The sequence below is a fragment of the Harpia harpyja genome, chromosome 4 (genome assembly GCF_026419915.1).
Source record: "Harpia harpyja isolate bHarHar1 chromosome 4, bHarHar1 primary haplotype, whole genome shotgun sequence".
NCBI lineage: Eukaryota > Metazoa > Chordata > Aves > Accipitriformes > Accipitridae > Harpia > Harpia harpyja.
Window position 1 is genome coordinate 50824544 of NC_068943.1, and position 23051 is coordinate 50847594.

The following is a 23051-nucleotide window of genomic DNA, read 5'->3' on the forward strand; positions in this document are numbered from 1 at the left end:
GCCTAGTGTGTGTGGGCCCCAGTGTGTGCCACAGCACTGCTTGGGGGCTTCCAGACTTGGCAGGTGTTTGCAAATATTTGTCGCAACCTCAGTTACATACCCTATCTATGTCTAGAGTTCACTTTGAACCAAGTCAGGGCCCAAGTTGGACTTTGCCACAAAATCTGACCCACACCATCAGCATTCCTGTATTTGGTGGCTGGATCTCATTGCAACCAGCATGTGGGGTTTTTAAATTTAAAACCTTTTTATTTTGATGCAAATTTCATGTGGCACAACTGCATTGTTAGGTTTAGAGTAGTATTTGAGTGTATTCATTGTATTCATTTTTAAAGACCATACTGTATAAACAGTACTACATTTTTGTTTGTTGATTGATAATTAAAGAGAATTATATCTGCACCCAGTGTACATTTAAAAAATTGTTACATAGTTAGTGTTAAAAAGTAATATTTGGATCAATGCCTCCTATGGATTTTTGTAGATTTTCTACGCACTGAGGCATGCAGTCAATACCTAATTTCTCTGGAGATATACTGCGCTTAACATATTGAGTTTTTTTAAATACTCTGGTCCTGTGCATTGAGTGCATAAGACCAGTTTTAATTTGCTATCATTGATGAACGTAAGAGTATGAACTGTCTATGTTGAATTCCCTCCAGCATATATTTGTGTTTGCCATAGATTTCAAGATGACTCTCTTCCTTTTAACAACATTTCACAGCAACTATTAGCAGTTTTGCCACCTCTCGCATTGGGTAGAGGGCCTACTGAAATCCTTGCAGAACTTCTATCTACATCTGGAATAGTAAAAGCTGCTTAAGACAGTAGTAGTGACTTTTGACAAGCTTAAGGATAAGTAGAATGTCTGATGACATTTGCCTCAATTAGGCCCACTGGTTGTCGCTGTTTTGTAGCTGGTGGATAAGTGTTGTCTGAGCTGGTTTCATTGAGCAAAAGTGTGTTTATTTTCATCTTCCGTGTTGGGGAAGGCAGTTGCAGCTATGTTTGATGCCATATTTTAGCCAGTTCTTTGTGCCCCTCACATTGGGTTATTGCAACATGCGCTCCTTGAGGTCCATCTGAATGCCTGTACTCTGTGTTTTTACAGGGCAATGAAGGCATCGGGCTGATTGTAGGGAAAGCTCTGCAGTTCTTGTTCTTACTTTCCCCACTGGTCTGACAGAACTGTTGCTGTTTGATATTAAAAACATAGCTCAATGCTGGTCCATTTTTCCTTTTCTTTTACATGCAGGAGTCAACTAAAATATATGCAGGGTTCATTTGGTGAGGAAGGATGTGCAAGAATATAAACACCTATGCCTGGAAACATATTCTTTCTGAGCCCACATGGCTTCCAGAGAACAGAGCTCTAAATGGCTCTGGATCAAGAGGTTTATTTGGCATCTGTCCATGTGTAGTTAGGATTCAGAGGGAGCCTGCTGGATTTTTTTGTCGGTCAAATGAATTATTGATTTGCTGCAGTTTGGTATGTGTTTCCCAAAGACTGTGTGCAGGACAAATTTTAAATCCTAAAAATAAAAGGCAAATATAACTGATCTGGTGAAAAATGGGTGGAACTTTGCAGTGTGAAATAAGTAAAAAGATGCTTTAGTTTCTGAGTGTTGGATTAGAGATGTGTGCCCAGCAGAAGAGGGAGCAGGAAGTTGTTGTAAGCGAAAGAAGAGTCAGGCTTTAGCAAGGACAAGATTGAATAGGTTCCTATAACCACCTCTGTAAGCTTATTCTGTCCTGCCAACAATGTCCAGAAGCAGCAAAAATAGTATGATGAGCATCACAACTTTCTAGCACAACTGATGAGTGTGGCTGGGAATTGGCTGTTTAATTTTGGCTCTCATTCTCTACATCAGGAATTCAAAAAATTAGTGAATCTCACAGCTGCTTGCCAGCCCCTTACCTTTATGATTTTTTTTTTTTCTGCCACACAGATGTGAAAGAAGAGTAAAACTTCCTGTCCCCACTCTCCTGCCACACGTTCTCCTTACTGCAAGTTTGGAACCTTTTACTTCCGACCAGGTACCTGCACCTCTTGCCACCACCATTTTATCTCCCACCCAGATCTCGTGGTGAAGTTCCCTTGCATCTTCCAGCCTTCCCACTACATAAACTTCTCCCCATCAAATAAGGACCCCAGCCTTCTTCTTTCAGCACATCCCATTCCACCAGTCCTGATGATTATTCACTCTCTGTCCATGTTTAGAGGAGAATTTTGCTGCTGGCTACATTCTTCTATTACGGATGCAGCAGAGCAAGTGTGAAAACGAGGAGGCTCTGCAGTTAGATCTTGCTGGTCAGTCGATATGTGTAACTGCTTGTTTGGAGGTTGCTGTGCACATGTCTGCACATTAGGCTGTTGTGATTGTCCGGGCCGGCTCTGATATTTTGAAGAGGTTTGAGGATCACAGTTTGGGAACTTCTGGCCTGCAGGACCTGCTGGCTCACAGTGTGCTCATGAGCTTGGCCATGGCAGGTCAGCAGCAGTGGTGTTCCTGCTTTTGTGGGTCTCGAAGTGAGTTATTCAACTACTGTGCTGGGACTGCATCCTGTGACCAACAGAGCTGATGTGCGGGCTGGTCTCCAGGTTCGAGGCTGCCTTTGAGAGGACGTGAGCCTTCAGGACCGTGAGGCTGATATTGTCAGCATGGCACCTCTGTGACTGCCCAAGGCGAGGTCAGTGCTGGGGAGTTGCAGTTGTATCCTCCCTGTGAACAACTGCAGGAACTCCTGCCAGCTCTGCAGTATGTTTTGTGCTGATCAGCCATATGACCAGTTGAGTGTATAGCTGTAGGATCCGAGTTGAGGAGAGACACCATAGGTGGCACAGGAAAAGTCACTCATTGCCATGTCCCAGACTGAGTTCTCTGGAAGAGTTGTAGTCCAGTCGTGGTGACACCATGTTTGCACTGCATTTTTCTTTCCAGCATTCTGTGGTGGTGGTTATTGTCAGTGAGTACTTCAGCAACAGGCCAAGCTAACGGTGCAGAACTGTACATGAGAGGAGGAGAGATTGTTCCTGGCCCCTGCTGGCAGTTGCCCTGCCTGAGACTGGATAACTCTGTACAGAATGGCCTCCAAGCATTAAAATTTATCATTAATTTAACTATATTTATCTAACCTTTTCTCTGTAGCCACCTGCTCTATCCAGTTAGTCACTGTCTTGCTGCAGTGAACTCCTCAGACTGACCAGTACCTTGGGGAAGCAATACTTCATTATTAGCTTTTTTTTTTGGTCTTTTCCTTTCTCCTGCCCCTAACGTAGGCAGATTTTTGTCAAGTCTTGTATTTGTCTGGTTTTTTATCATCTCAACCTTGAGTTAAGAAGTTATATCACTTTTAGTTCATTTATTAAAACATTGTGATGATACATTTTTAAACATAATTATATTTCTCTGTGGTCATGTTAACACTTCTTTCCTTTATGGGCTTTTGGATTAATGGCTGTGAGTTATATTTGTTTGTGAATTAACATGAATTTGTATGCTGTAATGCCAGTGAGAATTGGAGGTTCCACTGCATGCAGATGCAATATGAGCAACTAAAATTATCCTTTTTATGAAAACCTTCCAATCTAAAGAAATGCTAATGGTGAAATTATAATGTAACAGTGCTAATTAAATATAATAGAAGAACATTTCATCTGTCACTCGTTAGCCTCCTAGATCTTTACGAAAGGCTTGAGAAAGTTAGCTTAATAAGGGCCATAGAGGAAAACTCCCATTTTTATGTGGGTTTCAGATGAGTTCTTGGGAGCAGTGTAGTTTTGAGAGCATATTGTGGCCAGTGTGATATCATTTATGACCTATTTTGAAATAGTAATCTGAATATAAATTAGGGCTCAGGTAGTTGCCAAATCCAGTATACAGAGATACATAATACATTTTCTTCTCAGGGTGAATTGCTTCAGTTACGTTGTTCTGAGTTATCATTGAACCCTGTGCCTGCATGTTTGAGTATATGTTTGTGGTGTACATTAAACTTGTTATGGCCTGACTCTGATTTCATTGACATGGTTGTTAATTCATTAACTTCAGTGGAGTTGTTCCTCATTTATTTTGGCAGGAGTGAGGACAGAATCAGGCGTTAAATCTTCAAATTAAAAAATTAAACTATAAAAATACTGTGAAATAAAATATCACCAATGTGTTCCCATTAAATAGTATTTCATATGAGACTAAAATAATAATTGAAAAAATCCTGGTTAATAGAAAAGCAGAAATCAAATATCTATTAAAAAGAAAGAAAAAAAACCCCAACAAGTCTTTAGTCTACAGAGAAGTAAGAGAATTTGGTTTAAATAAGTACTATTTTGAATGTATACTCTTGTAACAGTTATCAAGCAGAGTAATTTTATTTTTGCATGGCTATCAGATTTAAAATGAAGGCAGATTGACTTCTGTCAGTTGATGTTTATCAAGAATTCTTGGAATCTCCAGTTGTATTAGCAGATTTATTTTTGCAAGTGAACATATAGTTGAAACTTACGTATTAGTGCTTTATTTGGGGTGAAACCCTAATTATTCCATTGTTCATAGATCATATTAATTCATTAAAGATTAGTTAGTGAATACTTTTTTTATAAGGATCTAAATGATTTAAAAAGTTGTGGAAGTTAGCATCTCTAATACCAAGCTGACAAAGGAGCAGAGAGAAAGAATAAGATAGTACAATCAAATAATAAAACATTGACTTTTTCATGTGGTTCTATGAAAAAACATGTAAATATCTTTATGTAGTAACACTTGCAGTGACCTGGGAGATAAAGTGATATGGGAGTTTACCATCTCTCTGTAAAACATTTCCCCTTTTATTTTTTAGTGATGTATGGCTTAGTTACACATACCTTTTTTTTTTCCCTAGCTGACTACTGTGGCTTTAGGAAGGTACTAGTAAAGTCTTACTTGCACACGTCTCCCTATTTGTGATGGTTTTGCCCTAGTGTTAGTCAGAAAATGGCTCAAGATTGACATGTGAGCAAGAAGGTAATTAGTCATGGCCAAACTGTTAACTGTGAAGTAAACTTTACTCTCTGGGGACTGCTTTGTCAGAAAACAAGTTATCTTAGGTTAGCTTCTGAAATCTAATTGACTTAGCATTATTTACAGATTCATATCAATTAGTCCCTCAGTAGAAAAAAGTGGTCTATTGTAATTTTGACAGTTTTTCTCCAAAGGCCACTTTCTGTAGCCCATCTTACACAAGCAGGTGCCAGAAAAGCATTGTGTGAAAATTAGAGGATCTGCAATCAAAAATGCTGGCTTATATGGTTATAATCTGGAATTGCCATAATGGAAAAAGGAGTTGTGAACACGTGTATGACTGGAATTGTTCCACAGTTAACAGGAGATTTATGGCTGAAGAAATCACTACAGAACAGCAAGTGGTAGAGATTGTGTTTTTATTTTAATATGAGAGCCAAGTCTTGCATTAGGATGTTGCTGAATCTAGTGCAGAAAATAAATGACACCCAAGGGATAGTGTAGCATTCTGTTAGATAGAAGGGCCTTTAATAATCCCATATTCTAATAGCAGTTAAGATAGAGAATGTATAAGAACTAATCTTCTGCTTTTACTATAAAGTGTGTATGGTAACAAGAAACAGTTATGATGTGTTGGCACCGTAGCTTTTAGCAGACGACTCTTTAAATTAAAAAACAAGTTTGCTGAGTGACTTTCTGGAATTTATTTAATGAAGGCCCATAAAATATGGTATCTGTTTACAGCTGGATTAACAGCACAGTGCTCAACTACTAGGCTTTAGGCTAAACAAAAAGTACCAAACAAATCTGAAATCTTCTTTCCTTTCTGGAAAGTGCAAATTCATTTTGGAAAAGCATAAATTTAACTTCTACACCTGTCTGTCTTTAATCACAATTAACAGTTTCTGTTTTGCAGCTTCCATGTGGTTTCGACTTGCAAACTATAGGCTGCAAGTCAAACGTGTACGAAGAAATATTACAGCAATCCTGCTTGTTCAGTTTTTTTCAAGTTTGGTTTCCTCTGAATAGCAGCAAGCAATAGCAATTCTATTAGTATTGCACTTTTTCCCCCCCTCTTTCTCTTGGAAAAGTCAATCTATAAATTAACTTCAGTTACCCATTTTTCTGCATAGAAGATGGTTGGGGATGGGGTTAATTTATGATTGAGTTCTATGTACTGTATTTGTATTCTGTAGTTAGTGTATCTGGGGTGTGCAGAGTGAGAATAAGACGTTCCTGAAATAACTTCCTTTTTTGGAAGCAACAGTGGTAAGTTTACACAGGACTTGCTAAACACCAAGTATATTTTAGCTTATGCTAAACAAACAGTTCACAGTACTTGTAAGCAGACAACTTTGGTGTGTAAATGTACACTAGATGGCAGTTTTGTCATATCTTCCAGGTTCAAATAGCTCTGTAGGAGAACAGGAAAGGCCATCAGTGTTTAGTCTGCACTCACAGGGTCCCTGCATGACCAATGTGGACCCCATGGACTTCCTGGAACATGTGTTAGCAATTTAGCAGCAGACATTTATTTCTTTGTTTTACTGCTTGGCTCTTTGAGAAAGTGTTGGTACTCAGTTATGGGCTGTCTGGATCATGTCAGAGGCCATGGGGATCAAGTCCATGTGACAGGCCAGACTGAGGAAGGATGAAGTTGGAGGAGGTGAGGAAACTGACCCTTACTTCAACAGTAACAAGTCACTGCCTGTCTGTGGACTGTGGCCAAATGCCGGGGCGTTTTAGGTCTAATACAGCTGAATAAACAAAACACTTTGCCCATTTGGCTTTTCATATTTCATCAACACTAGTTCAATCAAAGTCTTTTCTATTTCCTAAGAAGAGGTTCTTATTCTTCATCTGTTGTTTTTTTTTTTTTCTCCTCTTCCCTCCTCCTTCCCCACATTTTAGCCCCATCCAGACGAGGTGACCTTGAAATCCTTGGCTACTGCATGCTGCAATGGTTATGTGGGAAGCTACCCTGGGAACAGAACCTGAAGGATCCTGTAGCTGTCCAGACTGCGAAAACAAAGTAAAAATAAAACAACACACACGTACACATGTACACGCGCATACCACCCTAGAACCCTGCAATGCCCTCATCACTTAACAAAACAGGTCTGAAAAAGACAGCTTTACATGCTGTAGAGTAACACATTATGAGGTAGCTAAAAATTTTCCTTAAGAAAGAAGCAGTTAAAAATGTGGACTCTATGTGCATGGATACCCTCTTCCACATGTTTATGTGTGTACTGCTGTACCGAGATGATAAATTCAAATGCACAGTACACAGTCATTTTGTCTGCTGTGTATTTTTTTAATACTCCTTTTTAAAGAAAACATTCGTGAATTAGTGCAGGCCCGATTGCACATACAGAAGGTTGTTGTGTGTTTCCGTTAAACTTCATGGGTGCTTTGTAGAGACTATAATACATCTCTTGGAAGTTTTTCCACACATGCATTCAATTTATTTAACTTTCTATATGATACTGTTTTTCAGATGTCTTTATGTAAGTTTTTAATGTTATATAAGTCTACTGCCATTAAAAACAATTAAATACCAAAATACTAAGGAACTTGATTAAAATCTTTCCTTTTTCCCAGCATGACTCATTTAGAGCTTACTAAAGGAACCAAGTGCATTAGTGTTTTCTTTCTCTGCTTTCACGGTTGGGACTTGAGAGAGTTAATTGCATGTGGTACAGTGTAGGCTGTAGAAGACTATACAGAAAAGTAGTTACCCATAAATGTAACATCACAATTGGAGAAGGCAGCAAACTTTTAAGTAGGGCAGGTCACAACAGAGGTACACAATAGGGATAGCTGATCCACAGAAATCAATCTGCAAATTCAGTGTGGCATTGGCTCTCAACAGAGAAAAAGGTTAGCCTGCAGACTGTGGATAATACAGATTGCATCTGCAAATGTTGACATCATATGTTATGTTTAATATTTCTCCTTCAGAAGTTCAGATCATTACACAACCCCCTGCAAGGTAACACTTATACAATTCAATGTTAAATCAATTTAATCAATCAAGCTGCTTCACTAATTCTTCCCTTGCGGTTAACCCTTAGATTGCTAGCATTTTCAGGATGCCAAGCAAACAGATGCTTTGAGGAAATGCACAGAAAATGATATGGATTCTATTTATCAGAAATATCCAGTTAGTCTAATGAATTATGTTTTTGGTATTAGGTAACTTGGTCAGGTCATCCCCTTTTATTTATCTTAATTTTCAGTGCCTATACTGTTTTCAAAGGCCAGAAATAAACATCTGGATATATGTGTGTATCCAGTTGCCTACAGGTTAGTTAGTACATTAAGCAGCACAGTTGAATCACTGCTAAGCGTGCCAGTCCTTTGCTGCAGAGTCTGTGTGATGCTGAGGAAGAAGGGGCTGTGCCTGGAAGGTGGGGTGCAGTTGAAAGGCAGGAGCCCGAGCAGCACCTCCAACTGTTGTTCACGAATTGTCTCATCCTCTCACCCTTTCACTACAAGTTCTTAGTCTTTCCTCCCAGTAACACTGGGGCAATGAGGCAACTGTGCCAAAGCTTTCGGCATTGGTAAGGGGATATTTAAGGACTGCTGGTATATTTGAGTTTAGAAATGTTAGTGCCATTCCGTAATTGGAGGAGAGGCTCCATTTGAATTGGAATTTAAGCTAGGTTACAGGAAAATGTTTATGTTTAAATGTTTCATTTCCCCAAAATTGAAACCCCTATTTCTGATACTAAACAACAGATTACTGAATTGAAGGTATTAGCTTATGTACCCCAACTTTATGCATTTGAGAACACACCCCATTACTTATTGGTGGAGCTTTATGGCTCCTTTAAACAAACAAACAAAAGGGATCCTTTAACAGTATTAACAGCTAGACTGAACTAACAGATTTCACTTACTCAGGGCAAGGGGGCTTGTGCAGCTGCAGGTTCCTACAGGTGCTAGGAGATCATCCTGGTTCATGTCTGCACAAAGATGAGCTGGTGTTACTTCATCTGTTTTTAGGGTATGATTGATTCTAAGCTCCAGTGTCCTTTGCTATTTCTGTTTCTGGATAGATAGAAAGTACATCTGTGACCCTGCCCTTCAGTTTATGAAGTGCATGGGACTTAAGGTCGTTTAACCTCCCTCTCCCCTTTTGTCCCTGCCGTGCCTGCTTGTAATTTTGACAGCCATCACCCAGCTGCCCGTGAGCTATGTGGCAGAAAGAGCCTGATGCTAAATGACTAGTAGGCAGACCAGAACTGCATCTTAAATTCCAAAATACAAGTATTAATCATTAAGCTGAAATCAGAACAAGCCATTTCAGCTCAAAGGATTTTTCTTTTTCTTTCTAGAAAGCTTAAAACATCTGCAAAGAAAAACTTAATGTTAAAGTGCAGTCTTAGCTGTAAGCCTGGTCTTGGTGAAATCAGCACTCTCCAAAGAGTTAAAAATATAGCTGGTAAGAGGAGATTTTGTTTTAAAAGCAGTACTGTGAATCATTAGCTATCCTGGAGGTCCACTCCCTTTGGAATTGAGACTTGCTGTCTTCCGAAATCCCAAATGAAGAATCGCCTGCTCCAAAACCACATTAAATTGTTGCACTCTCATGTTGTTTCAGGCTTATGGATGAGCTCCCAGATTCAGTGATGGAATGGGGTTCTTCTGGAAGCAGCTGTAGTAAGTGTACTTGCACTATGTACCATATAGTTCTTTAGCCTGTTACAAAAAAATACTTGAATGTCTTACTCTATTTGGGGGAAGCAGAAGATAAGTAAAAGTAACACAAATTTAACAAAGTCTTCGGTTTAAAATCTTAAATGCAATTGCTAAGTTTTGCACCTTAAGGCAGGTGCCTTCACCAGGCCTGAGTCCATGTAGTATTTACTGGGCTCTGGTCTTAGGGCAAACTGTAGTGTGCAAGCAGAAGTCATCCCTGAATCAAGCCTGCGTGAACCACTCTTACGCATACCTATCCAACAGAAGAATTCAGCCTGCAGTATCTGTGTTTAGCTGATAACGCAGTAGTTACGTAATACTCATTGTTAGATTATGTCACACTCCTTAATTCAGGGTGCTGTTTAATTGAACTAATATTTCTGACTTCAGTGGAACTGGATCAGGCCCTTCATGTACAAGCTTATTATATTTTAAGCATTTTTAGCTCAAAGGCTTGTTTACTGCAGAGGAAGAAGGTAAATTCTGGATGCTGTTGAATGCTGGTCACTCTGCAATAAATGACTCTTGATGATTACTGATACAGGATACTTGGGATGCTTAATGCTTTTATTGCAGGAACTCTTTTTCTGCTACTTTCCTGCATTATCCCATAAACAAGTATGAAGCAGATGAAATGGACGTTGAGGGCTAAATTTTCAACCCCGGTGTGTGGTAGTATAAAAATCTTAATCAGTCTCATCTGTGATGTATGCCATAGAGTGACATAAGGGATCTTAGCCATATGTAATCCAAGGTGTTAGGAAGCAGTGACTATCTTAGAAACAGAAGTAGCTCTTAGTATGGAAATAGTAAGCAACTGTCTACAAAAGGTTTATTGCTTAGTATTCAGAATTTGAAAAAGCAAGTGAATGGACAGTTTATCTTGTCATATATTTCTTCCTTCACTGAAATACAAAAGTAACCCAGGGAAAACACCAAATTTTCTTCAAAGGTCAGTATCTATTTTGAGTTATTCACTTATTTTCATAGCATTTCTGTATTGGAATTATTGGAATGCATCATGTATTACATAAAATATATTCATGATGTGTATACATATTTAATAAATCTTTACTTCTGGGATTTTATCAGATGCTAATATCTGGTGTAGTACTCCAGTTTTAGAATACACTTGGGTCTTCAACTGAAAGAAAAGTTTGATCCCCCCATATGTTTTTCCTAATAGCATTATTTCTGCCCATTCAGTGGTTTCCCTGTTTCTAGAACTGCTTGATAATGACACCAAAATAATGCTGCTGTTAGACTGCTCTAGGATGTAATCTCAAAAACAATATGTGTCCAAGTAGTAGAAGTATAAAAAAAAAAAAGTAGCTTTTTTCCAAAGCATTCAAAGTCTAATATCTATGCAGATTAAAATAGTGTTGTTGAGAGTAGTTAATATTTAAAGGGGTATTATGATCTATCAAATACAAAATACTTTTATTTTATACAGAACTATCAATATTTGTCGGTAAATTATTTTGATTAATTTTTATACTTAGATAGCTTTCGGTACTATATGAATTAGTGCATGTGCATAACAAGACATAGCACTTAAGGGTTAGCTTGTTTATCCAAGTCTGTCTTTTCCTTTTCTCATCTCAAAAAGACAAGATAGTGTCAGTTCTGTGTTTTGAGTGTGTCTTCAGCTGAAATGGTGTCATCTTGTTTGGCAGTGTAGGATTGGCATCCATTTTGGAATTAAATTCTTTCTGAAGTTCTAGGTCTACAGCAAGTGAAATTTACATTAAAATATGCTCCACAGGTGAAATATCCAAGTTTTTGGCATGTGTTTATGGCTTAGCTTATGATGAGAAACCAAAGTATCAAGTGCTCAAGAAAATCCTGCTGGATGGACTAGAGTCAAGTGGAACTTGCTACGATGGCCCTCTGGAATTTTCCGCTGCAGCCTGCACACGAACTCACTGTGCTGCTAAACTGTCAAAAGTAAGAAAGACAGTTCTGGGATTATTTCTGACATCTCCTGCTTGATTGTTGCCTTTTCTTTTGTAGAAGAGGAAATGGTTTAAGATCTCAAAATGAGACTGACACAGCAGTTCTTTTGCCTTAAATACACCATGTTTGTTACTTCCTGTTTCCCCTGGCTTTGCTAAAAAGTGGGATGTCAACCCTTAAGGAGGAAGAACTGTCTTGAGTCCTTTTGACCTACAGCCTTTCACTTCAAAGCAGTAGCTCTGTGGAGAATGATTTACTTTCAGGATAATGGGGAAGTAAAGGACTTTGTTCACTAACATCTTGAAGACAAGCCTGAATGCCAGGTTTTTCCTTCGTTCCAGATTAAAAGCAAAGTTACCTTTATTAGTGAAAGCATTTAATTCATTTTCTTGCTTTCAAACTGTTCTTTGTCGTTTGCCTTTATACTCCTGCAGCCACTAATGTGGAGGAGGTATTATTCTGGGGTTTAACTGTGTTATTGGTATGCAGTGCTATGTGATGCACTAACACAGAATTTTAAAACTGACAGCTATCATGTTATATTTTCCTTTTGTACTTTTAAGTCTGAAATTGTACAGTTAATAAAACCGTGTTTTAATAAGTGGAGATTGAGGTAATTAGCAGTCTTACTGGACTTGCTGTGAAATGTCTGTCCCATCATACCTCTGCCTTGAAACTCCCCGTATGCAAAAGCCCCGTTTCTGTCTCTGATGTGTGTGCAATAAGGCAGGGTCAGGGTACCAGTCATTTTTAATATTTCTGGTGAACTTTGGACCATCACAAGTGTATGTGAGCCAAGAATGCAGGATGCAAACTAATGTGACTGATAGGCTGCTAGATGAATGGTGATTCAAGTATCAGTGCACAGATGGTTCTGATTTGCTGAGTTTTGTAGCTGCTGCAACTGAAGACATAAAATATCCTTCTAGTCATAAATTAGCTCTTTGGAAGCAAAACCTTGGCACCAGAGCTTTACAACCTTCAATTAGTAGGGAAAGAAGTATTTGAATGACTGTGGTATTGACATCTGTAGGCCTGCATAGTAATCATTCCTAATAGAAGAGAATATCTGTTTGAGGGGGTTTTGCATGGCTAATTAACCACCAGTGAGAATATGTAATTTTTTCATGATCTCCTGATTGTCACCTTTCTCTCATGATACAATTACATTTTATTGTAGCAAGTGCCTCACAAACCAATTGTCAGCAGTATTTACGTATTATGGAAGGCAGAACAAAAGTTCATGTTTAATAAAAAGGCACTGGGTTTTGATCTTGGTAATTAGATACTTATTTTGGCAATTTTATTGACTTTCCTGGTTTTATTATTATTTTTTTTTCTTTTAACAAAACCAAAAGCTATTTCAGTGACAGTATTTCTCTTGCTATGATGGTGACCACTTTGTCCTCACTAATTTGACCTTTTTTTTTAAGTTCGTACTGTTTTCTGAACTGAATTGAAATATCAGGTAGCTGTTAACTGATCTTCAGCTGATCCTGTTGGATCTCTGGTTCACAGGAATCTTTGATTTCTTAGAGTCAGATACTGAATAGTAAATCTATTTTCTTCTTATTGCCTGGCCTAACACTTGACAGTATGCTGGCATAAAGGGTGATCCTGACCTTCCAGGCTGTAAAAGCTGCTGTAGCACTTGCTATTTGCAAGTGCACAACCCCACTGAAAAATCCATGAATGAGGAGTGTCAGTTATCAGCACTCTTGTGCTGTAGGACTATGCGGAATTGGTTTTGATGGCCAAGAACAAGATCAGAGAGAGAGTATGTCTGCATATTACTAAATCTTGGCACCTGTCATCATTTTTTCAGAGAAATTTTTAATGTTGAGTGTCTTGCTTCTTGGAATAGTAAGAATGCTAGCACTGCACCAATGATCACCTATTTCTTACCCAAGTATGTTTCTTCAGCCAGTTCTGCTGCCTTACATGAGCAAGTTGCCTGTAACATTCACTGCAGAACAGCTGCAGAAGGGAAATTTTAGGGTTATTCAGAGGACTTACGGAGTACTTAAATACAAGTAGAGAGAGCAGATAACTGAACTTTCTCTAAATTTATTGCTGTTTTCAGAAAATCCAATTTTTCCATCTGTGGTTACTGGCTGCAGAGGATGTTCAAGGCCTGGTGCACTTTGGTGCTACAGTCCTGACAAAGTGTTCGATGACAGGCAGGCACTTCCCACTGCATCTCTTCACGGCCGTGTCTGTAGTTATCCTAGGTCTGACTCTTTTCATCTCTGCATTCCCTTTCCACCTCTCCTTTTATTCACCAAACACTTCTCCCATTAAAGAGGCAACCTAAGAATAGTGGGAGCCACTACAAACAATCCACTGTCTCCTCACTTCTTTGCTTATGAGCAGATGACCTGTCCGATTCCACCTGTACCAGTTTGGTACACAGGAAAGGGGTGATTTTGGGTTAATTCCCTTCTGAAGACCAGTAAACACCCATAAATACCAATAAGGGGATCCTGTAACATCAGCTCCTTGAAGATGATGTGAAGAGGAATTGCTATAGAACATGAATTTTAAGATGCAGCTCCCCATACAGTATATGAGTCTAATCTTGAGGTGACATAAAGAGCCTAACAGTGGCTACATCCTGGTTCTTTGTTTCAATTGCACACCAAACATAGGTGATAAAATATTAATTGCATTAATTCTCAAATTTGTTTACCGCAGTTTTTGGCAGTGGATAAATATTTTCAGCTTTTTCACCTGCAGTGAAAGTGCCAGCATTAGGCCCAAATGAAGTATGGTAAGGCCAGCTGACTACCTGCTAGATTTTGTAGATTTTGTATTAAAAAATAATTACATCAATACCAACCTGTAATTTTTATTAGTGTGGACTATGGTAATTTTTAGGCATAAAATAAATATTTTCACAAGTGCTCCAAGTCCTGTTTTGAAACTGGTGTAGTCATTTAAAGTATGTATACATTGTGAAGATACCAGGGGTTGCTGGCAACAAGCTCAGCAGTTCTTGCACAGCTCAGTGTGGTGCCCTGATGCAGAGAAAACAGCTTGGGCCCCTGCATTCAGATAACTGTCAGTGTGGCACTGAGCCTCGCCTGTGCAATACCATTGCTCAGGGCTACCTACAGCGTTAGGTCCTGAGGTAGACTGTTTGAAACTAGCTTGGGTTGTTGTTCAGAACAGATACACCTTTACGTTTCTACAGTTAGTAATTTTCACAGAGCAGAACTATACAGATTATATTCTTAAGAGGTGTTTTGGATTAAACAATATATGAAGTGCCTGCTGGCACTTTCAACGGTATTTAGTTTGTGCAGTTTCTATCTCTTGTATGTATTTAATTTGCAGAATAAAAAAGCAGCCCATTATTTCTTTTTTAGCTGCTATATTCAGATACAGCTGCTGCATAGAGGACCATATGCAAACATTACAGTTACAGAGTTATTAGTGTGCCAGAAGTACCAAAGGCATGTGGCATACAGCCTGTGTTTTGGCTACATTTGTCTTCCAAGTTACAAAAGCCAAAACCAGACATCATTTGATACTTACTGCTTAGAGCAGCACTGGAAAAAACTTGCATTAACTCATGCAACTATTCACCGTGTAGTCCCCATTTACATTTTAGGAGACTGTAGAAGAATATAAGCCTTAACTCTTAAATTAGATTACCCAAGTCAGAAGACTTAGCGATTTACTTTAGAGAATTCTGCATTTGACTCAATTCAGTGATACTAAATGCATTCAGTTCTACTTGTTAATGAAACAAACAGTGACTTACTGGCATCATTCCCAATAAAGGCTATTAGTGAATGTTTTGAAATGTATAACTGAAGTTTATTTTATAGCATACTTTGCAAATACAGCATAGCTCTAACTTTGTACTGTTTGAAGACGACATTGATAATTAAAATGCTGAAAACAATTCTTTTGAGAAAGATAAAAGCTTACTCTCATTCTGGGTTCTCGGAACTGAAGACGGAACATTTTTCTTTTTGAAATACTTTTTTTCACTATATAAAATTGTTCACTGTACATCAACAGGTTCGTTTACCAAAGCCTATGCCAAAGCCAGTTCAGCAGAAGCAAAAAAAGATGGAAGGTGAAGAATACGTCTGTCAAAACAAAGCCTGTACTGGGGTAACAGGCAAACAACTCCAAGATGAAGAAAAGCCAACTAAGTTTAACAGGATGCTTCACCAAACGGAGCCTCAGCAGGTGAGGATTTGGGCATCGCAGTAATGCATGGTATCTCCTGGGAGTTTGTCTGCTCTGTCAGCTCAATGTCCACCTTTTGGGGTGGGCAAGGGAAAAAAGTGCTTGAAAAAAGCCAGGAGCTATGTCTCATACTCCAGAAGTTGGCATACGCTTACTGGCTTGTATTATTCCAAGCCTAAAACTTAGAGTTTCTTGTAAGCCCAGGGAATAAGTGCAGAGCGGCCACTAAACTTACCTGTCTCAAACCTGACAGGTCCAAGTATCGGAATGGTACCTGTGATAATTTTGAACGTTACTGAATTCTTGTCAGCATACAGAATTACTATCTGTACATATACAGGTTCGCTTACCAAAGCCTTCACCAAAGCCAGTGCAACAGAAGCAAAACACAGTGAAAGAGGAAGAATATAACTGCCTAAGCAGGCCCCATGCTCGGGTAACACACCGGCAATTCCAGGCTGAAGAGAAGCCAGTTAAATTTTACACTACGATTCAGGAGACTGAACACCCACAAAAGGTGAGGTTTTTGGTGTTACCTTAGAACAGTCATGGCAGCCTGCAAGAGAAAGATCAGCTTTTCTAAAAATAAGAGTTTAAAAAAAAAAAACAAAACAAAAAACACCACATGACCACAAACAAAGCCTCAACTAAATATATGCCACAAACACTAAAAGTCTGTGTATAGTTGCTTGGTCATACTATTCCCAAACTACCACTCCTGGTTTTTTATAGTTTGATAGTAAAACACTGCACTTTGAGTACTGCACCAGTGTGTCTGCCCAACAGATAAAGGTGCTGGGGAGACAACAATCTCCATTTGTGAACCCTGTTGTTTTCTTGGTAGAAACTTACTTTAGTAGTTTCCTTTTCTACGCAGTGGAAAACTTCATAGCACTCTTAATTAAGTTCTTAAATTCTGACTGTTTAATCTGAGGATTTTAGTAGTTAACTAACTCATCTCAAATATTATTGGTAATTTACTGCATAAAAGGGTTGAATGAATATATTCAGTCTTACTCTTCAAGTGTACATGAAAAAATTGATGAAAAAATGTTAGTAAAAATAATGCAGAATAAAGTACACCTTAGTAATCATACTGTGCTCCTTTTCAATGGAGTTTATGTATACTTTAACAAAGAGATTCTACCCTGTTTGTTTCTTTCATATAGAAAAATAACTTGTTAAATGAGGACGATTTCTAATAAGCACAAAAATGCAACTTTAAGGATAGCTTTATTATTAATCTGAAATTCTTTGCTTCAGGCAGTCTGCTGATCACTGCCTGGAGACTCTGGTACAAGCTAGGAGAGTGAAGCAGAAAAAGCACAGCTGTACCTGAGAGCATCAGGCAGTAAAGTGGTGAGCAGAACAATTTTTGGAGATGTTTTGGCTGATAGCAAGGTAGACAGATTCTGAAAAGTCTCTTGAGTCCTGACACAACAGTGACTCAAAGTAACAAATATGATTTTGTAATATGAAGGTATTGCAGTGCTACTTCCTAGTCCTCAAATGTAACATTTAAAAGATATTAGCAAAAAAAGGTAGCAAATTCTTCCCCCAAATCTCCTCCCTCCTCTAATTTTGTGTAAAAGCTACCATAGTCCTAAGAAAGCAGCCAATATGGAAAGAGAGCCACATTTAGGTTTCCAACATGGCATAGGAAAAAAAAAAAGAGCTGGTGTAAATTCCCCCGTTTACTTAAACGGTAAGCACACAGTATGGATTACAGATCTTGACACTGGAGAGTAACTTGGAGATTTGTGTTTCCCAACTTTTTGTGGGAGGAATGAAAAGCACATTCTTGCAGAAAAGGAACCAATCACTGGTCTAGTATTTAGATTATATTTGTGTTTTGATTTAGTCTTTATAAAGGAGAAGCTGCTACTCCAGTATGATTAATAGTGCTGCATTGATGTAGAATAGTTCTGTGGTACTCACTGAATATTATGCATAATAGGGGAGAGTTAAAACGGATGTCAGATAACATTTAAGAGATTCAAGTGAGAAACTGGAGAAGGAAAAAAAGGCAAGATTGTATTAGTTTCATTTTGCAGACTTCCTCTCAATTTCTTTCACATAATTTAGGAGGTCGGTAAAGGAAAGCTATATAGGAAATTTTAGAGTACTGAGGTTATGAAAATTCAGGAGGATTCTTCAGGCACAAAGCAGGGAAAAAACAATGGTTCATGCAGGAACTAGAGTGGCGAGAGGCTGTCACACATTCTCCAGAGAGCAATTCCAAACGCTTTGGGTGGGCAACTGCCTGCAGTAGTAAACTGCAGGCACCTCACTCTAAGTAAGTCAGACACTTAGATGGGATGGCCACCCTGTTGCCATTAACAGACGATGCAGTTAACCGTCTGAATACAGAACTTGGAGGGAAAGTTCTCTTTCTCCCTGTTTTTTTATCTTTTGGGGAAGTCCATTCAGAAGAACATCACGTAGCTGGGACAATGAACGAATGAGTGTGTCTGCTTAGTAAGATGCTACTGGAAAGCAGTTAAAGTGTAGGTATAAATTAAACCAAGAAACATTTCTATGCTGAAAGGGGAACACCTGACCGAGAGGAGTAGGACAAGAAGGGTAGGATGCTTATGATAGACAGGACAGCTAGACAACCTGGGGAAGAGAGAACAAGGTAATATCTAGAAAATATATGGAAACAACAAAAAGCAGAGAAGAAAAAACCTGTGAGCTGCCCTTGCGTTGGACATAATAGTATCTTTCTATCAGGTGGAGCCCATATTTAATTAAAAGAAGAGAAACAGACATGTCTGTCACCAATTTGAGAGAGGAATAAAACAGGAAGACAGGAAATTTCTATTAGAGAAACACAATTTACGTTATGAATTTTCATGAAGAAAACTACATTGCTAGGGTTGAAATTGAGTGGGATGTATTGGTAAAAAATAACATATTGCAAGTGGGATCATGGAAAGGAAACCAGAGGTAGAAATTTTTCTAAGGGACAATGGAAAATATGGTCAAGTCTTGGATAGATGAGAAACAGAATCATAGTGTTTGGGGATTCCTTTCAGAAATGGAGATCAAAAAGGTAAGCCAAGGATGACATTGCTTCTGGAGACCTAAAAAGCCCCCAACCACCACCCTATCCAACTAGAACAAAATCCCCACTACTAGCATATTTACGCTATCTGTAATAAAGCAGGAGAAGTTTAGCTTCACTACGAAAAGCAAAAACTTACACAAATTAAAACAGCAAATCAGACTTCAGAGTAATGTCTAGGGTTTCCAGGCTAAACTTTATTAGCAGGAACACTGTAAAGACTTAAAATATTAACATTATTTGGAAACAAGTTAAAGATATGGAAGGATTTCAGCTGTTGACTTCAGTAATAGAGTATGTCTCCTTAGAGGGTGTTTAATCATACCTAATGTTGTACACTTAATATACAATATACTTATACCTGCAAATTCCAGAGTTAAGACTTTGTAAGAATTGTCTTGCTTTCTCCAGGATAATTTAAATACCTAGATGTCGTCTTTCACGTCTTTGTTTTTCCAATTCACACTCGCTTATTCAATATTAAGTTTGCTATTACCATATTTATTTTCTTTTCCTGCAGAAAGACACTGCAAGAGAATTACCACCATTCAACCCCCAAGCAACATTCTCAGAATCCAAAAAGAAACACAATCAACTCTTAACTACAGATCATCCAGTATCACTGCAAGAAACTGGTTCTGACATCACTAGTCCTTCGATGTCCATTATATTTAGGCTTGCATTTGCTGACGAAACATACCACTACAGTATAGCTATACTTGTACTTCTGCTACTAATATTACTTTCCTTGTATTTTCTTTGATGTCACTGTTTCAGTGTCTTCAGTGTAAGTGCAGCGGTGTGCCCATCACACAGTTTTTCCCTCAAAGTTTCTTCACTGAAGATTTCAGCGTCAGTGGCTTGAAAAAGATTTTTTTTTAAATAATACTGTCAATACATCTCTTTTACAGGCAAGTTCTCTTAAACTTTCCAAATCTGCACTCAATAGTTACGTATGCACTAAGCTATTTGTACAAGGCTGTTTCGTGTTACAAATGTTAAAATGTTGGGATTCTTTTTTTTTTTTTGAAACTGGACCTTTACTACAGCAACATTAAAAAAGTATCATGGAGTAAAATGGGGCGTGATATTTAATTACTCTCACTAGTATGTTGATAACTGGTGCGTAGCTGTCTTTATACTGTTTCAGAAAACCTTTAGTTAAATGCTGATGCATTAAATGCATGGGAATTTAAATTTTTCCTCTCTTTGTGCCAATGTGTAAAGGGAATATAGTAGCCATATACTCTCTTTTACAACTGACTTAGTCTGTGGTAGCTTACATAAAGGCGAAACCTAACAATTTAGTTCAATCACTCATCTTCATGAGATTTCCTTACCTTATTACAATATGGACATTCACCAAAGATGACATTAAAACTCTGTCTGCTAGAAGGAAGACTTTGTAGCCACTGCAACATAAGTAAGTGGATTAAAATTCACATTTGTTCCATATCAAAGTTAAGAACAATCTATTACCAGGGGTTTTTCCAAACAGAGTTCAGTTGATCAACACCTGACACGGTGTGTGTCAAGTCAGAGTCTGTATAATCACAAAGTGAGGCAGGTTCCCTTCCACAGGGAGCTTATTTATGAATTGTGGGTTAGGAGAGAAGACAAAGCACAGTGACTGCTGTAGCACTTCTTAAAGGATTTTGCTTCATCTGAAATTTCAGTGGGCAATGCTTACTTTCTAGACTCTGTGAGTTAATGAGCAAGTCTGTCCCATTAATTACTTTACCTCATAGAGGCAAGCCTGGTGAAAAGGTTGTCCGCATCGGGGATCATCACACACTTGATCTGGAGTAGTGCCATTGAGTCGATAGGCATAGCAGATTCCACAGTCCTTAGCAAAATCCTTAAAACACAACATGTTTTAGCTTGCAGTACAACTGAAAGGAAGAAATAGGGCTGGTAACACAGAAAACACGTTCATCTATTTGTCTTTGCTTTTGCAGTTTTTGTTACTTAGAATTACTAAGTATTTTTGCCTTCCATATATATGTTTACACCATTATGGCATAAAGAGTGAGATTAGGTGCCAGATGTACAAGACTTTAGTAGGTCCTATCCCATCTTCTCACTGAATTACATCTAGTTTGACAAGCATTTTCATACTCTTGGGCCCCATTGTTTCTTTTTTATTAAACACAATGATTTGTCATTACATTTGGACATTAGACACAAGACCTCAGTCAGATATTAATTTAAAAATTTCACAAGTTGAAAGCAAAGCTAGTAAATACAGCGTTGTCAAAAATTAATTCTGAGTTTGTTTGAAATGCACCAGTATTTGGACGGCCTCTTGTCCCCTCTAAGGAGCTCTGCCTAATTAGAACTTAAGCCATCAACATCCGTAACAGAGTGTTTGGATTTTCCACATCTCATTAGCTACTCTGGAACTTCCTCTTTCCCTTTTAATAGTGAAGCCCATTATTAATCGCCTTACTGCTATGAAGTCCACAGGAAAGTCTGCACCTCTAATCAAAGGTTAACAAGCTCTGACAATTGTTGCTTGAAGTTCAGAAGTCCTTATGACAATATATTAATCCAATTACGTCTCTTCGAAGTCTCTTATTTTTGCTGGCGGTTATAAAGTGACTATTTAAATTTTACTTTTTCAGAAATAACGACTGATGATTAACAAAAAGCAACTTACACTTTTTTCTAACACAGCATGAGATGGAAAATCAATTTCTAAGAGGTCTTTCAAGTTTTGTAATAAACTGATTTCTGGATCCCTGCAGGTGGGAGAGAGGGTGAAAAAAGTCAACACTAGGAATGGCAAATACCATTTCAGTTTCAAACCTATATTATTAAAGATGCTTACCATAAGTGCATATTGTTGTTCAGCTTAATTCTCAAAGGGTTAACCACTGCAAACAATGTACATAAATAATTACATCATCTTTACGATCCCCTTCACTCCCCCACCCAATTTAACCTCTCATATTTCAGCACTGAAGGGGAAGGCATAGGTCAGGGTTTTTTTAATTACTTAAGGTACCTAAGTCAAAGACTGCTCTTAGTTTTCAGTTTGGGGAATTCATTACACTAATATTTAAAACATCATACTGTTGAAGATACGATCATAGTTACCTTAAAAAGTTGGTAAAAAGCTGTGGGATACAGAATAAGAGACTTAAATATTCCCAAACGCTATTAGGACATATGTAGTAAATTTTTTTTTTTTTTAAAGAAAATTATATTAAAATATAAACACAGTTAGGTAATCACCTGTAAGGGACAGAGTTCCCTCCAAACTGTGCTAGGAAAGCGCTGGAAAAAAGTGTCACTCACAGAGCAAACCAGCATGCTATGGATTTAGGCTGTTAAAAACCCCAGCATCTACTGTGTAACACTCTCCTACACACGTATTCAGCTTAATTCCTGGCTCTGCTTAAGTAAAGTTTACCCCAGGAGTCTGACATAGCTTACGCTACTATCTGCTTGCCAGAGATCAGATTCTAGAAGAGAAACAAACAGTGCGTGTCTGCTGCCTTACCGTGATCTGCTCCAAGAAAATAACACTCAGGGAGCATGCTTGGATGCCGAGGATCTACCTCTATGGTCACAGAGACATTGTTCCCTACAATGAGAAAGCAAGTAAGTCATAGGGGAAGCTTTTCTTTGCAGTCAAGTATTGGAAAATGGAAACATTAACCTTTTTTTAAAAGCAGTTTTAAATTGGTTAAATCAGGCTGTTTTTCATTGCAGTAAATGATTAAAAAGTTGGTAGGTATCCAAATTAACTGTACAAAATATCAGTATATATTAAATACTTAAATTTCAATGGACTGTAATTAAAAATAGCAACTGATTAAAAAAACCTGCCAGTCTTGCATTTCTTTTAGACTAGTCTTAACCTAACACTTAGACTTGTTTCTGAATAATCAAACTCAAGCTAGATGACATAATCCACTTGAAATCTTAGTGAAATTTTAAAGGTAGTAGGGAGGTAATTGTTATTAATTCCTCATTATCTTTTACAGTCAAAGAGAGAAGCATAAAGACCCTATTAAGCAGTAGGGTCAGTAGGGACAGTAAAAGTCCCCCCCCAGCATACTCCTGGACTGAGTGAACAATGGCATATTTTTGAAATAGCAAATACTTTTTCTTTT

At 38.2% G+C, this 23051-nt stretch overlaps 2 protein-coding genes across 5 annotated transcripts in view; one reads left to right on the forward strand and one right to left on the reverse strand.

The window, feature by feature from the left end:
* The window catches only part of VRK2 (VRK serine/threonine kinase 2), a 46515-nt gene extending 26394 nt beyond the window's left edge, over nucleotides 1-20121 (forward strand). Inside the window, 9 exon segments of the mRNA XM_052783999.1 lie at nucleotides 6909-7029; nucleotides 9607-9665; nucleotides 10624-10656; nucleotides 11470-11651; nucleotides 15690-15863; nucleotides 16204-16380; nucleotides 17131-17169; nucleotides 17172-17222; nucleotides 19451-20121. Coding sequence (XP_052639959.1) covers nucleotides 6909-7029; nucleotides 9607-9665; nucleotides 10624-10656; nucleotides 11470-11651; nucleotides 15690-15863; nucleotides 16204-16380; nucleotides 17131-17169; nucleotides 17172-17222; nucleotides 19451-19693 — 1079 coding nt within the window. The 3' untranslated portion in view covers nucleotides 19694-20121.
* The window catches only part of FANCL (FA complementation group L), a 32686-nt gene continuing 28742 nt past the window's right edge, over nucleotides 19108-23051 (reverse strand). For all 4 annotated transcript variants that reach the window (XM_052784002.1, XM_052784000.1, XM_052784001.1 and 1 more), the window contains exons 9-14: nucleotides 22436-22519; nucleotides 21761-21806; nucleotides 21590-21671; nucleotides 20672-20788; nucleotides 20271-20342; nucleotides 19108-19790 (exon numbers count right to left, since the gene is read on the reverse strand). In XM_052784002.1, coding sequence (XP_052639962.1) covers nucleotides 19755-19790; nucleotides 20271-20342; nucleotides 20672-20788; nucleotides 21590-21671; nucleotides 21761-21806; nucleotides 22436-22519 — 437 coding nt within the window. In that variant the 3' untranslated portion in view covers nucleotides 19108-19754. The remainder of the gene's footprint in view (nucleotides 19791-20270; nucleotides 20343-20671; nucleotides 20789-21589; nucleotides 21672-21760; nucleotides 21807-22435; nucleotides 22520-23051) is intronic.